This window comes from Ammospiza nelsoni, chromosome 14 (genome assembly GCF_027579445.1).
Source record: "Ammospiza nelsoni isolate bAmmNel1 chromosome 14, bAmmNel1.pri, whole genome shotgun sequence".
NCBI lineage: Eukaryota > Metazoa > Chordata > Aves > Passeriformes > Passerellidae > Ammospiza > Ammospiza nelsoni.
Window position 1 is genome coordinate 2354329 of NC_080646.1, and position 23444 is coordinate 2377772.

General features: G+C 38.0%; 1 protein-coding gene across 2 annotated transcripts in view; it reads left to right on the top strand.

Annotated features, from left to right (window-relative positions):
* DENND4A (DENN domain containing 4A) overlaps positions 1 to 23444 on the top strand; it is a 48599-nt gene that overhangs the window by 15804 nt on the left and 9351 nt on the right. For both annotated transcript variants that reach the window (XM_059481800.1, XM_059481801.1), the window contains exons 6-23: positions 944 to 1113; positions 1795 to 2033; positions 3905 to 3971; positions 7042 to 7100; positions 7737 to 7881; positions 8437 to 8612; positions 9076 to 9176; positions 10468 to 10686; positions 10916 to 11061; positions 14088 to 14221; positions 15080 to 15215; positions 15754 to 15960; positions 16057 to 16185; positions 16455 to 16599; positions 18502 to 18621; positions 20079 to 20219; positions 21086 to 22173; positions 22949 to 23159. In XM_059481800.1, coding sequence (XP_059337783.1) covers positions 944 to 1113; positions 1795 to 2033; positions 3905 to 3971; positions 7042 to 7100; positions 7737 to 7881; positions 8437 to 8612; positions 9076 to 9176; positions 10468 to 10686; positions 10916 to 11061; positions 14088 to 14221; positions 15080 to 15215; positions 15754 to 15960; positions 16057 to 16185; positions 16455 to 16599; positions 18502 to 18621; positions 20079 to 20219; positions 21086 to 22173; positions 22949 to 23159 — 3633 coding nt within the window. The remainder of the gene's footprint in view (positions 1 to 943; positions 1114 to 1794; positions 2034 to 3904; positions 3972 to 7041; positions 7101 to 7736; positions 7882 to 8436; positions 8613 to 9075; positions 9177 to 10467; positions 10687 to 10915; positions 11062 to 14087; positions 14222 to 15079; positions 15216 to 15753; positions 15961 to 16056; positions 16186 to 16454; positions 16600 to 18501; positions 18622 to 20078; positions 20220 to 21085; positions 22174 to 22948; positions 23160 to 23444) is intronic.

Below are 23444 nucleotides of genomic sequence, written 5' to 3' on the forward strand. Positions count from 1 at the left end.
CTTCTAGAGGCTGCTCTCTGTAAACAGCAGTTCAGGACGTACTAAAGGGTGGACAGTACATTTGTAAACAAATCAAAATTTTAAAAGGCCTCTCATCTAGTGATGGCTTGCACAAGATTTTGATTCTTGCCGTGAAAGGATCCACTGCCCTTTTTGGTTACAAATTTTTATTGCTTATTAATATTCCATTTCTGTTAGAATAGTGTATAGAGATTGTGCTGTCTAACAGAGAAATCCTAAATCCTTTGATGCAGTATCCATTCTCAGTGGGCGTCCCCTGGGCTGGCAGTCAGACAGGATGGATTGCTTCAGCCTCCCTTGTAACTGAGGACCTGTGTGCTAAAAGCCTCTGCTTCAGATCTTCTTGTTTTACAGCTGTGTTTAAATAAGCTAAACACTGTGGCCTGGCAGCACAAGAGCTGAGTCCTCAGCTGAGGTGGATCAGCTTAATTGACTTGATTCTTTTGGTATTAAAAAACCATCTAATAGCAAACATACATTGTTCAGGGAATGTTTGTTGGCCAGAATTAATTGGTGAAGAGTTGAAAACATCAGTCTTTTTCCTCAAGTATTCACATTACCTTTTTTTAAACTAGATTTTAAATCTTTGCTCATACTCACGATGAATGTGAACTATTATATAATAACAGGTGAGATACACACAGCCTGAAAACAGGAAAAGATAAATCAGTTATGAATAGTTTCTAGAATGGAAAGCAGGATTTCAGTGTAATGCTTTAGTCAGGTGATTTTCCTTAGGTTATGGGGGCATCTGACCCTTCCAGCTATTCCCTGTGCCTAATTATTTACACCTTCACTCATCTTCTGAAGTTACTGTGTGCTCATATATGAATTTTCTGGCAATTATTTTATGGAATGAGCTATTGCAAACCTGTTTCTGCTGGCTTTTCTATAACTGCTTCTTTGCTCATTCTATTTATAGGTTTAATATGCAGATATCCTGAAGAAGATTATGAATCATTCCCATTACCAGAATCTGTGCCTCTTTTTTGTCTCCCTATGGGTGCAACGATTGAATGTTGGCCATCTAACAGTAAATACCCTCTCCCAGTTTTTTCTACATTTGTACTAACTGGAGCTTCTGCAGAAAAGGTATTTTGAAACCTTGAAAAAAAAAGTTATTAATTTAATTGAAAAGCTCAGTTGTTTATCTGTTCAGGATGATGATAATGAATGTTTTCATAGAGGAGCTTGAATCTGTTCTCTTTGGCTTGATTCCAAGGCTGCTTTGAAGAGTGACTTGCAGTAGTTCAGTTGATCATAAACCTGAGCTCCTCTGCATTCCTGTTAGCCTGTGAAACTGGAGAGCTGTAAAATTGCATTGCATATACATGCAAGTAATGCTGTTTTTATTGCAAGCATGGAAACGACCTTGCATGTACATACTTGTTCTGAAAAGTAAATTGGATGTCAGGGGGTATGGCTTTGAGTTGTGTGTAAAGGATTCTTAAAATAGCTTTAAAGGCAATTGGAGGAGCAGTTGACTGCAGTTGTACTCTTTATAATCATTATGTTTCTCTCAAATAAATTGTTTTGTAAATTTCTCTTTCTCATATGATATTAAGTGTTTTAATTAAATAATAGGCAGTCTGGATTTTCACAGCCATTAGAATATTCCAGAATGGGTTGCTTCAAAAGATTGCCATCTTTTGCATTGATGTATCTTTTCAAACAGTAATGCAGACTGGATTTTCTGTGTGTTTGGGGTTTCTTAGATTGCTTTGAGGATCGAGGCAGAATTACTGACTTCACATCCACGATGTGTGTTTGCAGGTATATGGTGCTGCTATTCAGTTTTATGAACTGTATCCTGAAGAGAACCTCACAGAGAAACAAAAATCTCAGCTGGGATTAGCAGCTGCTGTCGAGGGCAAAGACACGTGCAGAACAGTGCAGACAAATAAATGCATCTGCCTGCTCTCTCACTGGCCTTTCTTTGATGCTTTCAAGAAGTTTCTCACCTTTCTGTATCGTTACTCCATTTCTGGGCCACATGTCCTCCCCATTGAGAAGTAAGTAATTTCCAAAATTCATAACAGTAATTGCAGTTGAAAGGAGGGTGGGTTTTTTGTTCTAAATTTCCTGTAATATCCTTTTTACTGTACTCAAACATTAAATGTAATGGCTGCACTTTTCTCCTTTGATTAACATATCTTTACCTACTTTCTGAAAAAGTCTAGATTTTTATTTGTGATTTAAGTGCCTGCAAAGGTCTCTGAAAGCTCTTTTAATTAGCTTTGCACCCTTTAGCCATAGTGATTACAAAGAGCAAGATTATAAATCCTTTCTTAATCTTGCACACATCAGGTTAGGAAAATTAAGTGAGTAGATTTGCATTTTTTCAAATGCCTATTTGTAGTGTAACGAGAGATGATAAAGCAGATTGAATATCTTGTATTTGTGATAAATAAACTTAATTTCTTTCTCACATAAAGGATTTCACATTATAAAATGCAGAGGAAATCCTTACACCAAGAAATGGTCAATACTTGCAATTGATATGTAATGCCATGTAACATTTCTAGGATAATCTAATCTTTTAATGCAGCAGATTTCAAATACACTATTTACTTTTCTATTTTATTACACATCAGTTTTTTTCTGCTTCAGTTTAAATATTAACTTTCAGGAGACTTTGACTATGTGGATTAAGTATTTCTTGTGATTGCTTATCCCCTTCATTATTACAGTTCCCATCACTGAACTTGTTTGAAAGTTCTGGTGGAGTAAACTTCCAATGATAAAAACATATGTGTGTGTGTGTATATATATATATTTGTTTTGTTTTTAAGCTCAGGAGTTTGATGTTTTAACTTTTGAGAATGAATAAAATAAGTAGGTATGAGAAGTCCTTTATCAATTTGGATTTTATGGGTTTATTTGAATTTCTCTGATTTGTAAACTGATCAGTTTGCTGTGGGTAATTTAAACATAGGATGCTAATGTAGTATCCAGCCTACTTCCTTTGGCTGTTTTAATGATGATGAAGGTTTGTTTGTGCCTGAACATTTCCAGTCAGCCCAGCTGCTGCCAAGAGCAGCTTTCCCTTGTTGTGTGGCATGTTCCATACTTTGGCCACCATCTTCATACACTGCTAATAAAATAAAACCCAAATCAATGCTTATTTCTGCATTTGTCTGAATTTCTTCCAAATGTAGTTACCTGTGTCATACTACTGGTAACATTTGTAGAAATCCTGGTAAAATGTGTGCTATAAGGTGAAATTTAGGATGGAATACCTGTTTCTCATGGGTTTTTACCCCATGTAGCTTCTTTTAATGTGGAAGTGTCTCTTGTGTAGAATTACACTTCTAGAACTTGTGTAAGTTTAATCAATTCGTGAAACTGAGAACTTTGTCAAATTCTAAAAACATTTTTCTGTATTTGTAGTATGTGTAAGAATTTTAAAGCTTTTTCATCAGCAATTTTATGTAACATTTTGTATTTATAGCTGAAGAAAATGGATGAGCTTAATGATTCTCCTTGATATTCAGCCATGAATATTTTTTTGCAAGTAACCAGTTCTAGTCTCTGAGGTTTAGTGCTATTTCAAACTCTGTCAGAAGTAGGATTTTAAAATGGGGCCGTGATGTTCAAATATCAATATTTCTACTAATAAAAAAAACCTTGTACTTTGTCAGTTTCACAAACAGAGTTTGTATTCTGAGAGAGCATCTGCCCTCCCATTTTCTTGTGACCAGTAGAAAAATAGGTTTGCAAGGTCAAAATATTCCATTAGGGTTTAGGTGCTGGAATTTTTGCTCTGGTTTCTGAGTATGTGTCATTTTTATATAATAATTTCTCTTACTGTCAAAAATTTTGTCTTGAGGTGAAGTAGTTTAAGCTTAATTTCTACTAAATCAGTATTTTTCTTTTCCTGTAGACACATTTCCCATTTCATGCATAAAGTACCTTTTCCATCCCCTCAGAGGCCAAGAATTCTAGTTCAGGTAAGTGTAATTTTCTTTAATAACTGTGTCTAAGGTGAAGATAAAGCAGGTTAATAAATGGAAAATGTAATTTTTGCGCCCAAATTATTTTTGTTCAGGATTTCTTTTTCCTAAATTCATATACATTATGTGAGACTTCTGTTTCCAGTTTAGTTAATGACTTCAGTGATTTATAATAAGAAGCTGTTTAGTGAGCTCAGAACTTTAATTTTTTTTCAGAGTATATGGAAATTAATGAAAGACTACTCCAAGTCAGCATCTGGTCTGACTTTTGCAATAGCTTTAAAACTGTTTTCTTCTTGCTACTGTATGAAGGCTGAGTGTAAAATAAATAAATAACACTAAAATGTGAATGAACCAGATGTGAAATGTGCATCCATGATTGCCCCTCTTCCCAAGGGCTTTGTGCTCTCAGTGAGGGCTGCCAGAGCCACACCCAGTAACAGCCCCTTTATCAAACCTGGCCCTTGCTCTGTCCTCCCTGCAGGGCTCTGTGGGAGGGAAATAATCACAGGAATTGCTACCTGCTCTTTGAAATTTCAGCCCTGTCACTGTTGGTAGGAGAGAAAAAATCCTGGTCTCAAGGACTTCTCAAGTGTTATTAAATCTCTATATTTCCTCCTAAAGAGGCAAAATAAGAGAGGTGTTAAAATTTTTATTGCAGAGAAAAGAGCTCTGTTGCAGTCATAGTATTCTACCAATTGTGGTTTTGATTAAATAGTTACAAAATGATGCTATTCTCTGTTATTACTTGTATAACATAAAATATAGAGAGCCCTGTGCAGTTCTGAGCCTTAATTGTGTAGCCCATATGGTAGTGAAGTCTTTCAGAGCAAATACAATCCTGGGTTATGTCTTTATAGCACGTACTGAATATTGAAGATCCTCTTTAGTGTATTCTAAAGGGGTGATATTTATTACTCTTACTGGAAAGGGATTAGAGAACATTTATACTGAAACTGTATTGGGCACTTCTCACCCTTTTCTTATGATTTTAAGGTTCAATTCAAAACCAAGCATTTTTACTTCTTGTTTTAGATTTGGGGTTTTTTTTATTCATATTCAATAAAATGTTTGTGCTAGGAAATACTAAACACCTATTTACAGAGATTATAATTGTGTTTAGAGAAAAACTTTTTAATTTTTTTGTCTGAAGTTTAAGGGAATTTAGTCAAAGTATATATGGGTTTATATCCTGGAACGAAGTCTGAAGATCTAGTTATAAGTGATGTGAAAATTATGTCTGTTATACCTTATTTTCAAAATGTTATGTGCATTAAATTAGTACAGCCTTAGGAGCTGATAGTACAGATGGAGAAAACACTGCTTTGACAGTAGGCAGTGGTAATTGAGATCTGTGAATAAATTCTTCCTTCCAGCTGCTTCCAGGGACTTAAGTTGTTTTAGAAACTGCACTGAATAAAATCACAGGTGATTGTGCCTTAGACATCTCCTCAGAATTAGTGTGGGAAATGCCTGCATTGAAAATGGCAAGCTTTCAGGAGTCCATTTCTCTCTGAAGCCTGTTAATGGAAAATGTGGTAGGCTTTTGCTAAGCAATTAAACTTCTAAATCTCAAAGAAATTATAGCCATTAGTAAAACACTCCAGAATGTTCCTATTTGCCAGCTTCCAGCTGCCAGTCTTGATGGGTTCCTTCTGACCCAAGATCTTTCCTTCTGACCTGAGATCTGCTGGACTCTGTGCTGCATCCCCTCATTGCACAGAGGTTGCTGTGCTAATGTGTCACAACCTGCAGACTTCAAGAGCACATGGAAAAATGTTTCTCCCCCTGGGGAAGGGGGGTAATAATTGCCCCTCCTGCCTGAGGGAGATGTGCCCCTTGAATAGATGCTTCATTGTGTTTATGTGCTTTTGTTGGAGCACAGAAGTCAGAGAATGTCAGGCTGATGCTTCCTTTCAGAGAGTGGTTTATGAAGGTTTGCCTCAGGCTGGAAAAATGAGTCCTCTGAATTCTGCCACTGCACAAGCTAATGGTGCTGGTGCTCCCAGGGTGACTTACTTGACAAATCCAGCCTGTGGTGTGGCCATCCACATTTGTCAGGGAAGTGGGATGTGAGAGGTGCAGGGAAACAATATTGCAGACTCTCCTTATTAATTCCCTGTGTTTGGTGACTCTCCAGGCACAGCATTAGGTGACTTTGAGCTTCTAAGTCATCAGTCTTGTCTCCTGGCTTCTATTACCTAGTCACCTGCAGTGGGTCTAAGGTGAAACACATTCAGACCTGAAATGTTACTAAAAGTGGTCTGCACTTGCAGCTCAGTTGTACAACTTACTATGGCTGAGTTATTACTGCTTTTAAACAACAGAAAATGCAGGAGGATTAATCCAGCTGGTATCTTGTTACTCTGGATTTACTATGACTGGAAACATCAGCTGGGCTTTGATAAATTGTCTATTGCTATTTTTGTACTTACCTGATTCTTCCTATTCATGCTGAATATGTGAATGATTTGCTTGATGCCATGTCACTGTAAGAAAGAAATGTGATTTAGTAAAATCTTCTTGCATCAACTAATGCACATTTTAAAGATTCTATCAGAGCTGAGCAGTTTCTACCAGCCGAGAGCTTAATTCTCTCTCATATGCCTTCTGAAGAAAATATAGCTTTACATTATGAGCTGCCATCTCTCCCCTTTATGAATTTTTATCCCTATCTTTACCCCTAAATCCAGAAAGAATTCCCCCCAGCTCCTGAAAACTGTATATGAAATATGGGTTCTCACAGCCCTTAAAGTACAGAAGGCTTCATTTTTCAGCAGTTAATATATTCAAATTTTTGCAGCATTAGCTAGTTTAAAGTCTTCTTTATGAATATGCAATGTATTCAGTCCTGGCCAAGAAAGGAAGATCATGCTTTGCCCAGTTTTTACTAAAAGATCCTGATGCATATCATTGCACAGCACTTCTTAGAGTGATACACAACTGGGGTATACAAAATTCGGCTTAATTTGGATTATTTTAGTGTTCTTTGTTATAGTTGTGTTATTTCTGATAAATATTTCCAAAGTTCAGAATAGAAATAATGTATTTTAAAATCTTTTCCCAGCTATCTCCACACGATAACTTGATTCTTAGCCAGCCTGTGTCATCACCACTCCCACTAAGGCAAGTAGCAGTATCTTGTTAATTCTCAGAGGTATTCTGATTTGTGTTACAGAAAAGATTTGCTATTTTGAGTTGCAGTTGTGTAAATTAACTCAGCTTGTCTGGTGCCTTTGGAAGCTGGTGGATCTGAAGTTTATTCATGTGATTAGACCTGCACCCTGACAAGGATACACAATTATTAATGTATCTGGCGGGGTTTAAAATAATTTTAGTGGTTCTTGAGGAAGAATATATATTGTTAGATCCCCTTTTTAGGAGTTCATCCCTGGGCTCCCAAGATAGTTCAGTTTTGTTTTGGATGGGAGTTGAAGGAATTCTGTTACTGTCTTGACTTCCACGTCTCAGTGCAGGAGACTGATTTAAGAAACACATGTTGTCTCCCTGTAAATTGCTTCTCAGAAAGAAAAATTGTTATGCCTGTGTCCTGAAAATAGTCTAGACTGAGTCAAGTCTCGAGGAATCATGGTTACTGTTGGGAAATAACTATTCCTCACTGGACAGTGAAGTGTGCCAAGTATTCTACCAAGTAATCTTCTCTAAAAGAAAGATTTGCAGATTTCCATTTATTTTATTATCAAACATTTCTTTTTTTTACTGTCTCTTGTAACTCACCGGTGTGTTTGTGTCCTGTAACAGTGGTGGCAAGTTTTCTACACTACTTCAGAATTTAGGACCTGAAAATGCAGTAACTCTGTTGGTGTTTGCTGTGACAGAACATAAAATCCTCATCCACTCATTGCGACCTTCTGTCCTCACAAGTGTGACAGAGGCATTGGTCTCTGTAAGTACCAGCTTTTAGTCATGCACCTGTAAAAGGACAGAAAGAATGCTTCTGAGATAACATCTAGATTTTGTATTAGTGCTGTTAAACTTAAAGGTTGCTTAAAAATAGGAATTAAAATAAAGATCACTAGAGAGGAAAATTATTGTTGTAACAATATCCTATGAAGAGAGAAGATAAATTGTTGTTTATTTGTGTGTAAATATTGTAAACAAGTGTTTGATCATCACAGTGCATTAAGTAAGAGTTCCTGATTTTCCCAACTAGCACAGTATCTGTTCCTATGGAATTTTAAATGCAGGATTTTCCCTGCCTGTCATCACTAAGCATTGTTTGCTGCCTCTGTGTGCAATCTGTGATTCTGAAGAGCTTTTTCCTACAAACTGAATTTTAGAGAAAAGAGTGAGGTTTCTAATTAATAATCTACATCTAGATTCTCAGTAACAGCAATCTGCCATGGTAAATAATGTTGAAGTTAGTGAAGAGTGCTTTGTTCCTGCATAGGCTGTATTGCACATGTTTAACCTGTGGTTTTGTCTCTGCATGTTTTCCAAGATGATATTTCCCTTCCACTGGCCCTGCCCATATATTCCCCTGTGTCCCTTGGCCCTGGCAGATGTGCTGAGTGCCCCGTGCCCGTTCATAGTGGGAATTGATTCCAGATACTTTGATCTCTATGACCCCCCACCCGATGTCAGCTGTGTTGACCTGGATACCAACACAATTTCTCAGTAAGTTTTCATCAGCAGTTTTTATTCTCTGTATATTTTTTACTGCTTTCTCTTTTCAAAAGCTAAAACTGGCTTTTTGGCAAAACCTGGAGGGGTGTTTTAGTTTTTCTTTCAACTTTTTTTCCTTCTGTCTGTGCCAGTTTAAGTAATTAGAGCTCAGAACATGGCATGAGTGGTGGTTGCTGGTGCAATAACAGGTGCTTAATACCATTAATCCATCTCTGGTGAGTTGTAACTGGATTGATTTCAGTGCTGAAGAGTGTGGCAGTGTAATCATCACCCTGAAATATGGGGCACTGGTTGGATGGCTCTGATCAGATCTCCACACAGTAAATCAAATTTGACTTTGTTAGTTGGTTTGCAATCCTTCTCAGTCCAGTTTTAATGGAGTGAAACTTCCTTCTCTGCTGTGATGGAACAACCTCTGAACACATTTCAGTGAATGGCTTGGTTTTTTTTCCAGAACTGGAGACAAGAAAACTATTGCATGGAAGATCCTACCAAAGAAACCTTGTAAAAATCTGATGAACACTTTGAATACTTTATATCAGCAACTGGCAGAATGTGAGTGGGAAAGTACATAGTAAACTTTACGCTGGGCACAGTGTGCCACAAAAACAGATAAATGTAGCTATTTAAATATGTTCCAAAGTTATCAGTTCCACTAAATATTTATTTTTACAGAATAGCAAAATCTGTGCTCTAAATCCAGAGATTAGAAACTATGTGGGGAATTCTGGGACAGAAGAGACTTCACATATATAACTATACTGAGGACAATACTTAATAGATATCCATTCCTATGAATGTTAGCCTCATTAAAAAAAAAAAAAAAAAAAAGCTGGATAGGGGTGGTTTTAGTGAAATTCATTAAAAAAAAAAACCACTTTTTTAAAAGGCTCTTTATACAATCCTAGCTGTTGAGCTCACAAGAATTTGTGTCCTGATTATAGCTTACAGAAACAGTTTATTGGGATATGCTGCACAAAGAAGTGTGTAGCTGATGGGTGGTGAAAATTATCTGATGCTTCAGAATTTTGATACATTTTTCTGCAAGGGCTTTTTAGAAAAAATTCTAAACCTTATGTTCTGTATGTAAAAATAGAGTGGTAATGAACTTAAATCTTATTACAGAGTAGGTTGCTTAAAAATGATATCGAGGTAAGATTAGCTGTAATTATATGATGTGGAAAGACAGTGATAAAATGATCCTTTCACTTTCCTGAGATGTTATTAGAATGTTACCAAACTCTGTGTGTAGCAGTGAAGTCTCAGCTAGAGTTCTGATGGCTTTAAAATGTTGATGCACGTACTTAAAGAACACAGGTTTTTGTAGAGCCACATTTTGTCTGTAGCAGCATTTTGCAGTGCTGTGTTTCAATGGCTCCACTTTGCCTCTAAGTGGTGATTTTCTGTGTATGTCAGTAATGAATGTGCATTATCTGCTTTTTGAAATGAAAGGCACAATCAAAAAAAATACATCTCATCCGTGTGTTTATCCTGAAAATATGCTTCTTTAATCAGCTCCTGTCTAAATTTTCCCATGGTTTTACAAACAGTTTTCTTTGAGGGCTTTTTAAAGCTCTGTCCTCACTGGTTCCCTGGTACTGTAGTAACTCCTGTGCTGAGCAGGCCAGTGCATCCTGCTGTTGGTGTTAGCCACAGATATATGAGGTACAGAAGGTCAAGTGGAATCCACTGTCTCATGTCCTGAGTGAATTTGGATATATTTTAACCTATTTTAAATGTAATGGAGTTCACTAATCACTGAATCTAGTAAATTAAAGAGAATATTTTTGGCCAGTATTGAGAGGGGGAAAAAAATTAAAACACTATAATGTTGTTCTGTTTACAGTGCAACAGCGACCAAGAGAAGATGCATTAATGGAATTGGCAATGAATGATTATGATTTTAATTCTGGGAAGAAATTGCATCTGTTAGATTTGGAGATCCAGGAAGCATTTCTCTGTTTCATGGCTTCAATCCTAAAAGGTTACAGGTCTTACCTCAGGCCAATAACGGAGGCACCCTCTGAAACAGCCACAGATGCAAGTTCTCTCTTTGAACTACAAGGTGAAAAGTTATAAATTTGTTTTGTTTGTATTAGTTTATTATTTTATATTCTCTTTTATCTACAGTTAGTGTTGTAAATGGTGGGGGAAAATATAAGTGCAGACAAAATTGCACAGTAGTGGCAAAGATTGCAGGAAGCTTTTTGCACGTGAGTAGAGCCACCAGTGAGTTCTGGTGAAGGCTTTTCCCTTCTGTGCATTCTGACAGTGCTGCTGATTGCACTTTGCAGGGTTCCTGAAGAGCAGAGACCGTTCCCATCAGAAGTTCTACACCCTGATGACCAAAACCCAGATGTTCATTCGCTTCATTGAGGAATGTTCTTTTGTCAGTGACAAGGATGCCAGCCTTGCCTTCTTTGATGACTGTGTGGATAAAGTAAGCAGGTCTTGGTGTGCCTACAGTGTTTAACTTCTGCTGTTGTCTCCCTATCTACCAGAATGCATTTGAACTGCAAGTTTGTTTTTGCTTTTGTTTTCCTACTTTCTCATCATTGTAGCCATTTTCCTTTTTTATTGGGCTTCATTTCCTTGTTTGCTTCACATTCTTGAATGTAAATGAAACACCATGAGAACAAATTAGAGGTGCTAATTTTCACTGGTATGTACACTTCTGAAATACTGGCTTGTTGTAAGAAGTGCAAGAAGGAGAACTGAACTGAAACCCAGAATCTTACATCCCTATTTTGGTGGTTGTTTTAAGAAGTTCCACACCTTGTTGTCATCTTATTGGTTACCTGTACCACTCTGTTCTGGGACACTGCTGGGATTTCCTGGAAAGTATGTCACCTGCTGTTTGTTCCTTGGGAATTAATACTGAAGACTGATAAATGCTGTTTACAGTTCCTGTTTATGACTGTTTTTTCCATGGAAGTGCAGAAGAGCTAAAAGGAGCTGTTTTGAAAATAAGCCTGAAAACAGTGAACTTTAAGAGAAATGTGAAAGCATGAATAATGATATTTAAGGCTCTTTCTGGTTTTTGCTAGTCTCAATATTTTAGTAGTAACAGTTTCCAAAACTCTGTTTCCCAGTTCTGTAGTATGATTTGCAGGTATTCATGGCTTGTAAATGGAATTAGTTACAAACATTTCTGTAATGTTGAGTCAATCCCATAGCTCTGTTAGAAACCCTTCAACACATAGTGCTTGCTTTGCCATGTGCCAATTTGTGCATGAAACAGGAGCTCTCCTGGACAGAAATAGACCCCAGTGACTGAACTGCTGAGCAGCACTTGGTTTCCTCTGTGCTGCAGTTTAGTTCTCTGGCTGATGTTTAAAAGGATGTTTATTCAGAATGCAATGACTGTAAGTGTCAAATTCTATCTGATGCATTTCATTTTATAGAATGGTTTGTGAGGGTGCTGGAGTTGATGCCCTAAACTAAAGTTATCTTGTCTGGGAACTCAGACATCTCTTTCCAAAAAGTCATGCTTAGGTTGCTGATGTCACTGTGAGACTGCACATAATCTGTGGAGCTGTTGCAGCTTTCACCTTTTAGAAAAGGTTAAGTAGCCATTTGTACAGCTGAAACAGAGACTTGTCTGTCCTAGTGCCAGGTATTTTGCTACTTGATGCCCTGGACAGCTTCTTTCCACTATAAAAATGCTCGTGACAGTTTGGTGAGAGCAAATTTTCCAGAATGCACGTACACTTCCCCAACTTCCATTGCTGGCAGTGAGGATTTTATTCAGGTTTATTAATGGGATGGCTACTTCTGTGCCAGGGATAAGAGTGGGAAAACTGAGGCACTGGCATTGCAATGATTTAAGGATTTGCTATGGCTTTAGAATTGCTTGTGAAACTGGATATTCACTGACTGAGGGAGCAGGTTCCCATGTAGGATTTCTTTGAACAGTGATATATTTGCCTCATCTCTTTTCTGCTTCTCCTCCCTGATTTCTCCTTATTTCTGATGTTCTTACCAGTAACATACAGAATCAAAATGTGGAAGTATAGCAAGGGCTGCTGTACCAACTCAAGCTGTAGCCAAGACCAGATATCAAAGTTAAATTGTTCCAGTAAAGCCAATATTTATATTTAATCTTTTATTAGGTGAACCAGTAGCTGACAGGGTTTTGGATGAGAGAGTGATGTCATGAGTTGAAAGGTGATACAGTGCTTTCTTCTGGGTAGTTACAGACTACTGCCTTGAGACAAATTTTATGTATGTGAAATTAGTTATCTATAAAATATCAACTAAGCCCTATCTTAAATAATTTGTGAGAATAGTTTAAGATGAAGAGTAATCTCTTCTATGTTATTTGGTCCTAGACAAGCAGCAGATTGTAATTGATTACCCATTTTGTCAGCTGAAAGATACAGTGTAATTGTCTCACAAGTTTTCATTTTTCCAGGAATTCAAAAATTACCTCAATTCAACACACATTTAAGCTGCTGACTTTATTATATTTCACTGGTAAAACTTGTAGCTGTGGGATTTTTACATCCTTAGAAGTATTTAAATTGCAAGTAAGGTTTCGTTTACTGCTGCTTCTCAGGAGCCATATGTTCTTGCTACTTGGCTGGTTCAATTTGCTAATGCTTTCCATCTGTCTCATGCAGCAAAATGTGTAATTAAGGACACCTCTTTGTATGTTTATCAAACTTTAAATATTCAAGAATTTTACTGAAACTACTTGATACATTTGCACCTCACTGGAGGGAGAGAACTGTGGAATATGCTTCTTTTTATACATTAACTCTCTGTTGCCAAATTCTTAAGGCATAAAAAACATGCATTCTTGGGTTCCACAGGTTGCTTATTCATTTCTTTGAAGTATTCTACCATTTGGCTGTCATTTGGTTGCCATTTAAACCATTTAAGTAATTTAAATTAGAAAAACAAAGCTGTGTCTGTCTCCCTTAAACTTCAGTAAGGTCACACGTTTATATTTCATTCTCTTGCAGTGCATGTGTACTTCTGCAGTCTCTGCAAACTGTCAAGACATTAAGTGCTGTGAGGTGACTGCAGTTGTGGATGGTGCTAGTAGTAGCTTCTGTATGCATCAGACAATTTGATAAAGCTTGGTATTGTTTTTAATGTTTAAAAGAGAGGAAAATACCTTATTTTCATATTTAAAAATAAATTTCAAGTTACTCCTGCTGTTGGAAGCATAGTTCTAGGAATGGTTGTGTTCAGAAGGATTAATCTCTACATACTCCTTAAAATATTTACCTGGAAACAGGCAATTCAGACTATACCATTAAACACTCATTATTGAGTTGGGATGAAGTTCACAAAACCAATGCCACACTTATTATTGTCATTGTAACTTTGCAAGGTGTCCTTTCATTAAAATGCTGCTCTTTGAAGCTAATGCAGACTGTCCTGTTGATCATACAGCTGTTAACAGCAGAAAATGCAATGCCTCTGGTAACTACTTTTTCTTTTACCTTCCTCCTCCAGGTAGATATGGACAAAACTGGGGAAACACGACTTATAGAGCTGGATGAGTCCTACAAGAGTGAGCACACAGTTTTCATAACACCCCCTGAAATCCCTCATCTGCCAAATGGGGAAGAGCACCCTCTGCAATACAGGTAGCCTGAGGACACAGCAGGATGCCAGCCAATCCTAACAGCTGCCCTTGTAGAGTCTAATTTCTAGGTTCTTGTGAGAGTCAGGAAGTAGAGATTTTTCCTGTCCCTTTATGTTGCTCATGTAAAAGGTGTGTGTGAAATGGCTGTTGTGGCAGTTCTTTAGAAGTTTTAATTTTGTGTGTACACACAGAAACAATAACAATTAATAAAGCTGGTAATGATCACATTACATTGTGCTGCCTGTTGACACCTTTTAAGCTTAAAGTTGAGATTAGTGGACCCAATCTTCCTTTTTTGTCCTTCTGCTATTACTGATAATGATACAAACTGTGGATGCTCTTTGGAAGGAGAGGGTACGTGTCAAAGAATTGCTGAAGACTAGTGTTACTAATATAGTAATTGTGTCAGAGGAGTTTGTTAGTTTCTTCATTATTTCTGAGAAATATTTCCATATCTAATATGATTTAATATTTTAGATAGTTTGATATTGTTCCCATTGATTTTCATAAGCCTCAGTCATGTGATGCTCACTGGGGCTAAGCCACACAGATTATTTTATTTAATTAACTAGAATCAATACTAATGCATTTGACACATTAATTAAAGAAAATGTTATGACAGTAAATACGTTTGTCAGTTTAAGTTGCTAACCTGAATAACAGGTTGAGTCTGTGCAAGCATATGAACCCATGCTGAGGGATTAGTGAACCACTTCTGTCAGTGATGTCATGAAAGGTTTACTTTTGTGTTTATTTCCTGGGAAGCCTCTGGTGCAAGTGTGTAGTTGATTTCCTTTGCTATTATGTGATGTGTTTGCTTTGGAGCTGACTTACCAGAATTGACACTTTTGTCTTACAGTTATAATGGATTTCCAGTATTAAAGCTAGAATTGTTTGAACGACCTGAAGGATTTCTCAGAGCACCAAATAACAAACTGTCCTCAAAAGCCAGTAGCCCCAACAGCCCATCACCAATGTTCAGAAGAACTAAACAGGTACTTGCTGGTGTTCTTGGCATGTGAGGTGCTCTGGAAAGGGACAGCTTGATTTTGGGTTGTGACAGCTTGACTGGCTGTGCCTGCAGCCTGGTGGTTCTTCAGTTCTTTACTGATCTGGTGACTGTAAGGTCACTGTGTAAATTGTTTGGATGTGCTTCTTGCCTGCACCGTACAAGGGCCCCTGTACAGGTTGTTGCTTGCTGTGCTGTCCCTGTCCCTTCCCCTTTCTTCACACTGTTCTCCATGAATTTTCCATGTCCACTTCTTGACTGCATTTCACTGGCCAGGACCTTGAGGGACTCTAACTTTCAAAGTAATAGAGATTTAAAGAAATGCAAGGGTTTAGCAGTGGAATATTGCACAATGACTGTTGTTGGTGTCACTCTCACTGCTTTCATATTCCTTTCCACTTTATTCTATTGTTAATATTACCGTTGCAGTTTCCATAAATATAACAGTACATGTTCAGTTTTTAACGTGTAGCTTTGTGTGATGTAGATATAAACATACACAAATAATCTGTGTTTCTTTCCAGGAAATTAAATCTGCCCACAAAATTGCCAAGAAGTACTCCTCCATCCCCCAGATGTGGTCCAGGTGTTTGCTCCGTCACTGCTACGGCCTTTGGTTCATCTGCCTCCCTGCCTATGTGAAGGTCTGCCACTCCAAAGTCAGGGCTCTCAGAACTGCCTATGACGTGCTACAGAAAATGCACACCAAGAAAATAGACCCACCTGACGAGGTAAAGCAGGCCCAGCTGCAGAAGGAGCCCGTGGGGGCTCCATGGGGTGAGCCCAGGGCAGTGCTGGGGCCCAGGCTCACAGGTGTGTGTTCGCAGGTGTGCTACCGCGTGCTGATGCAGCTGTGCGGGCAGTACGGGCAGCCCGTGCTGGCGGTGCGCGTGCTCTTCGAGATGCAGAAGGCTGGCATCGACCCCAATGCCATCACCTATGGCTACTACAACAAGGTGTGCTTGAGAGGGGATGGGGGGGACAAAAATGCATTTTGATCCAGGCAAATAGAAGGGAGAAAAAATGCAGAGCACTTCAGGTGTGGTTCTGTCACTTCTTGTAAGTTGGAGAAACCCAAGACAGAATCATTTTGTGGGTTTTGGTTTTGTAGGTTTAGAAATAGGCTGTATTACTGCCAGTGTAACTCAGTCTGAAATTTAAGCTTCTGTTTTCACACCTCGCTGTTCCTGAAGATGACTGCTTGATTTTGATATTTCCAAAATAGGCTGTTTTGGAAAGCACCTGGCCTTCAAGCAATCGAGGTGGCTACTTCCTCTGGATGAAAATACGAAATGTTGTCTTAGGAATAGCACAGTTTAAAAAAGCATTGAAAAAGCTACCAGCAAGCGCTGCACATACATCTGTTTCTGGTAAAGTTTTCACATCCTTCTGTTTTTTTTATTTTCATGCTGATGAGGAAGTTTATTTCAAAAATCTTTCTTTTATGAGCTTGATAAAACTGTTTCAGAGAAAAAAGGCAGTAGTTCCTGTGTAATTTTTAAAAGCAGTCTCCTTTGCCTTTGAATCTTAAATAAATAGCTGATATAATAAGTGAATAGATTATGAGACAAATGGAGACAAAATATGAAACTGAAATTTGTTATAATTATCCTAGTTCATCTAATAACTAGTCTTATAATTGGCAGAAAATTTTGTCCAGCGTGATTGGCAGAAAATTTTGTCCAGCCTTGCTTTTTTAATTTTCCCCTTTTTTTAATGTTAGCTGAGAGGCAACTAGAACTAGTCCTTGAGTTTGCAGTACTGGTTGCTGGTTCTGCCTACCACCTGCAGTGATCATGTTTGTTTTTATCTAGAATATAAGTAAAATATGTGAGGCTGTAAATTTTGGGGGTTCTTTCCTTTTCTTTCCAGTGAAAACTTAGGTAATGTGAGCATCAAATGGTCATATGGCCATGCCTGTAATTGGTATTTTTTAAAGGTACTACTTTCCATGATATTTATAACTTCCTGGTAGTAAAGTACAATGGTACATTGTAAAGTAGCAGCAATGCAGTTTAGTTTAGGGCAGGCTGACCTTGGAAGACCTTTACAACATACTTTTATAAATGTATGTGGGTCATCTGACTCAGCTTTCAAAGTCCTTCCATCCAGGGCTGTTCTGTAATTCCAAATGTGTACAAATAAATCTTTGCCCTGACAAACAGAACATATATGATGGCCTTATGGCTCGATTATTTCTCTGGACCCCAGAGACTCCAGTCCTATTTCTGGCTCTATCATTAACCTCATGGATGGCCTTGAACAATTTTGCTTTATTTCTGCCTGTTCTTCATGGAGTTGAGCTTCCTGATAAACCATTTCATTGAAAGGCAGCCATGCAAAGCACTGTACAAGAGCTTAGCAATGTTGGTTGCAACTCACACTATGTAAACCAAGGAAGTGTAAATAATCCTTAATGAAATAACTGTCACTTATATAATTAATAGCATTTGCTTTTGACATCATCTGACATTTCAAGATTACTTTGCATGAAACCTCACAGCTGGAATGTGTGCTGACTCCTCAGGAAATCCAAAAAACTCCCATAAATTACAGAATCTTTTCTTATCTTTACCATAGCAACAAGGTTTTTACCCTGTCAGTTGCCATTCAGTGCAGCCTCTTTAGGGAAAAGAGAGAAAGAAACTTTTAATTACATTGGACCCTCTTGATCCTGGAGAGAGACCATATTAATTACACCTGGGCAGTGTTTTGGCTTGAGAATGACCAGATAAGTGGCTTGAATGTTTGCAGGGGTTTTGGAGTGATGGTGGTTAGTTTCATTTTAATCTATTTTTGCAGACAAACCCATGTTTGCCACCGCATTGTTTAAATCTTTTTATCTAGAGTAAAACCATGTGAATCACATGCATTAACATCTCTGTTAACATTAATGTTTCTGAGAAACATTGTACACTAAATGAAACCATGTTTAGATGCCTCTTGGAGCTCTTGAAGAGATGTGACCTTTTGATCAAATAAACCAGGCAACAGAATTAAAATCAAACAGTGCTCTAGTTCAGTATTTAAAAAGAAAGGTTGCCCATTACCTCTTTAATTTCATCCTCTAAAGCATCGCTTTAGTTTATACTCTAATAAGCCAATCCTTTTTTTCTTTTTTTTAATTTGGTGGTAAAATGTTCATTGTTAATTGGAATGTTCTTGATAAGAGGCCTTTGAATTACTGTTGGTATTCAATTTATTCCCCTGAACAATGTCACACTATTAAATGCCATAACTGTCTTTATTCTGATGGTGCCCTGCACTGATAGGGGGACTTTCAGACACTGCCAATAACACTTCACTCAAAGAAGAAGCCAAGCAAGGGAAAACTTGTCTTCAAGACATCCAAGAACAAAAGGAGGACAAGAGGGAGAGTGACTCCAGTTCTTGTACGTATCTTGTGAATACAGATATCTGGTTCATTGGGGATAAATAAGGATTCCAGCAAAAGCTAAGTGGGACAGCTGATTCCTCACAGTGAGTGAGTGTGATAATGCCAGTTTATGCCACTGCCTGAAGTTCTTTCTCTAAGTGTAATTTTCTGGATGTCTAATGGTTTCACTTGGAAAATTACAGTTCTTTTTTCTCTCCTGTTTCAAATAAGTGATAATGGGAGCATAAAGGCTTAATGATAATTATAGCCTAATGTTTTTGTCTTTTAAAAAAATGAAATTGCCTCATAGGCATAATCTACAGAAAAGCATTTTCTACCAGTCTGGTTTCTTTATAAATCCTGTAATAGGAGAGCAGCTGAAATTTTGCAAGTCTGAGAAGTCTAAATTACCCAGCTCCTTGGAATTCTCAAAGTTTGGGAGATGTATCAGAATTTCTTCAGGTTTTGCATCTGCTGCTCTTGTTTCCTTCAACTGCAGTTGAGCAGCATCAACTTCATGCAAGTACATAGAAGATCAGATTGTGTAGTAAAATGGTACGAGCACTACAGATTCCCATGTATATTCATGGAAAATACCCTTCTTAGTAAATGTTCCCCTAATAATATAATTATGTACATTTTTAGTGGACTTTCTGCTACTATTTGGGTTAACTGTCCCATTATCAAGTGATATAAAAGTCTGAGGACGTATGGACTAAGTTCAGTGTTTTTACCACAATCTTCCTTCTAGCTCTAGTATTTTTTTCTTCAATTTTCTTGAAAAGTTGTCTTGCCCATGATCATGAGAACATATATGTAAGATTACAGACAAGTTATTTAGGTTTAATAAAGCTTTTGAGGATGCACAAAATGAATTTTCCCTAATTTATTACTTTTGGCCATAATTAAGACAAATGTAGCCCTCTATAATATGATGTGCTGAAACATTTTGCACTTTTCAAAACAGCTTGATAATATTAAACTTGTCTGAAATCCTTTAGAGAAGTAATTCTTTATTTTGGGTAGTCACCTGCAATGGAGTTTTTGTTTCATATGTAAAAGAGTTGAATATAAATAATTCACATTTACTTCATTTCTCCTGTGTAGTCCTGGGGGAAATGAGATCTGTGTGAAGCTGAGCTCTTGCAAAGGCAGGAGGAAAAATACTCTTACACTTCTTCTATGCAAAGGTGGTCTTAATCTTTACAACCACAAGATATTTTAGAATTATTTTTGGGCTCTGTGTAGCAAAGCTTGTGGAACTTCTAGCTTTTGGAGCATTCCAGAAGTAATGCTGGGAGTTAAATTTCCATAGTGAAAACCTGTGCCCAGGCAGAGATCAGCCTGTGCCTTATGGGATGAGTCAACAAGGTGCCACTCAGTCCTCTGTGAGGTGTCCACTGGGTAATGGGGACTTGAGGTTTAAGGGATGTTGCTTGGATTCTACAAAACTCTGTCCTTTTCTGCCTGCAGTGTCTGAAGTGGAGAGCACAAAAGGGAGTGGGGACTGCCTGCCCAAACTGAATTACCAGAACTCTGGGAACGACAAAGGCACTTCCAGCATTGTGCGGCTCAACGGCACCATTGACAGCACCATGGCACAGGGGAGCAGGGGTGAGTGCAGGGGAAATACACATCTGTCCAGTCTGTTACTCATGACTTCTGAGGAGTGCTCCTAAGTCCTGTTGTCCACTAAACTTGCAGTATTTTATTGCTGTAATAGCAGTGGCTGATGAAAAGTGGGGGAGGGTGTTTAGGTTGGAGTCAGCACATGCTGTGTCAGGAGAACGCATGGCAATATCCTGCACTTCCAGATTTTCTTCTGTTCTTTGCTGTAGTTTAGCATCTACTTACAAAACACCAAAATCTTGGTTTTTTTCATATAATCTCCAGCAAGTAATTAATTCCTTCAGGATGAACAAGGGGTTTCTATGCAGTAAAATTAAAAAGACACTTTCAGACATTTTCATGAGTCTTTAGTAATGTCAGTTCTGGTTATTATAATACTGTCAGCTATGCTTGAAATATTATAATGTACTTTAAAGTCTGCATCTTTATGCTCTGGCAAAACAATGGAGATTTCTCTGACAATAATTCCTTTTGTTGGCTCTGTTTCTAAATCATGAAGTTAGAAAGTGATGCTTTTTTTTGCAATTTCCTTGATACCTGTGCTATCCTTAGCTTTCAAACATTGTAGTAATGTCCCCAAAAGAGGGAAGTAAATACAATGGAGATCTGATGATGTCTCTCAAAATGATCTTTAGGTTCTATGATTTTATTCCCTTTTAAGTGTTTTATTGTCTGTCCCTTCCTAAAATTAGGATGGTCAGCTCAATATTTCAACCTCTAGCACAGCACAGTGAATTCCATCTCTGTGTTGTAAAGTGCTGGAAAGATGAGACAGATTTGCATTCTTCTGTATTTCATTCAGTTTTCTTGTACAGCAACAAATAAAGCACCTTGTTCCATTTGTTTTTCAGAGAGCTCTGTAGGGTTGCTGTTTACATCATCTTTTGAGGATGCCAATGAAGCAGAAGTTATAAAAAGCAAATCCTTAAGAAAGAGACATAAAAGTGCAGTGGAAGCTGACTTAAGGGAGATGCCCTGGGAAGGCAGGAACCGGAACCTGAGTGGGGATGGCTTAGTGGGACTCATGATGAACAGAATCAACCAGGAAGCAAACCCTGGAGAAATGGTTGAAAAACTGGGAGCTGATGCCAAAATTCTATCTAGTGCATTACAGAAAAGTATAAGGCCAAAAACTCTTAATATCAGATCTTCCTCTTTAGAGTCTAAGAGAGAAAGCCTGGAGAAAGAATCCAGTGATGAAGATGCAGCCTTTGATTGCAGTTTTACAGATAAAACAGAGTCTCCTGTTATCTTTGATCTGGAAGACCTGGATGGAGAACCTGAAACACCTACAGCAGTGAAAACTTCCAGTGGAAAATCTAAAAAATTACAAAGGAAGAGCAGCTTTCCAGTAAAACCAGTTGAAAAAACAGATGTTGAAACTGGATTTGATCCATTGTCTCTGCTGGTTGCTGAGACAGAGCAGCAGAAAGAGGAGGAGGAGGATGATGATGACAGAAGTGTCTCTACTCCATCTGCAAGAAGAGATTTAGCTGAAGAAATAGTCATGTACATGAACAACATGAGCAGCCCTTTGTCCAGTCGTGCCCCAAGCATTGAGCTGCAAAAACCCTTTGATGACAGAAATGCCAATAAAAGGAGCCCAACCATTATCCAGCCTTGCAGGAGGTCCAGCCTTCCCCCAAACTCCCCAAGGCCACCCAGCCTTACCAAATCCAAGAGCTACCACGCAAAACATGAAGAAAGGCCAAGGGACAGGCTTTGGTCTTCCCCAGCTTATTCCCCAAACAGCCCAGCCAAGGAGCAGGACACAAGCAGTGCCCTGACACTTGTGTCATCACCCTCGTTCAACCTGGACACGCTGCTGACTCCCAAGTTTGATGTTCTGAAAAGCAGCATGTTCTCTGCTGGAAAAGGAGTTGCAGAGAAAGCAAGCAAGTGGTACTCCAAATTTGCAATGTATGCTGCATCTGCAAAGGTAAATGTTTATTAATAATTTAAGGAAAAAACTTTGTAAAGGTTTAATTACTGACTCACATGTGATGAATCCCTTGCATGACATGTCTCCTTGTAGACTGGGTACATTAAGTTGTTTTAATCATGTTTGGTATACCAGAATCCTGATTTTAATATCCGGAATAAGATTTTAGTCTAGGTTGGGTTCTGAATATATTTAATGGGAGAACATAAGTGTGTTGACAGAACAAAGACTGCTCTGTCTTCCCTGTTTAACCTAAAGAAGAAACACTAAATAAACAAATACTGGCTTGAAGTCTTTATTGCTCTTATGAGTAGGGGGAAATCTGGTTGTATTGGTTGCCAAAATAATTTCAAGCTAGTTCTGATCTGAAGTAATTTTCTTAGAATGTTATTTGCTGCTACCAATTCAAACCAAAACTACTTTTGTTCCCAGTCCTTGGGAATGGAGAGAGACACTTGCCTTGTCCATCCTAATGTATTCCTACAGCTGCTGATAATTCTTGTAGGAATGGAGCAAAAAAATTATAGGATTAAAATGGTTATGATTTCACCTAGTTATTTTTGTTAGGCGAATCTTTAAAAAAGAATCCTGGTGTGGCTGTTTAACCTAGAGAGGGACTTGCCTTGTCTTGCATTAGGTCTGATACAGGTCTGTGATCCTCCAAGGAGGGGAGGGTCATGCCTGGAATTTACTGGGACACGGAAGTCTGTCACTTTTTTGGGGAAAAATTTTTGCTTTCCTTTTGTTTTCTCACTGTAACTTCTTTTCTCAGGATCAAAATTCAGACCGAGCAAGTGTTTCATCTCTTGGAGCTCTGGACTCAGAATCTACTTCTCTCACTGATGAAGATGTCTGTAATGATTTTGAAAGTGCTTCTCCTCAGGAGAACACCACCTCAGAAATTAAGGGAATTAGCATCAGCAAGACAAGCCTGGAAAGCTCAGCTTCCCATGACAGCTCAGCTAAGCAGTTTGACCAGTGTGGTAAGAGACAGCTTTTGCATGGCATTCATCAATCTGAGCAAAAACATTCCAGTTTTAAAACTTGTTCTTTCATAATTCTCAGTTTAGGAACACCCTAGGCATTAGTCCTTTTTGTGGAAGAAGTAAATTTTTCTTTTACTACCTGTAAACTTTTACTCAAATGGGAAATCTTTTGAGTCCTTGAGTATTCATGTAAACACCTTAGTTGTGTAAGTTGTACAGCTCCAGAAAACATCCATAAAAACATTCTAATGGTAACTTCATTGGTCTGGTTCTGTTTTCTAA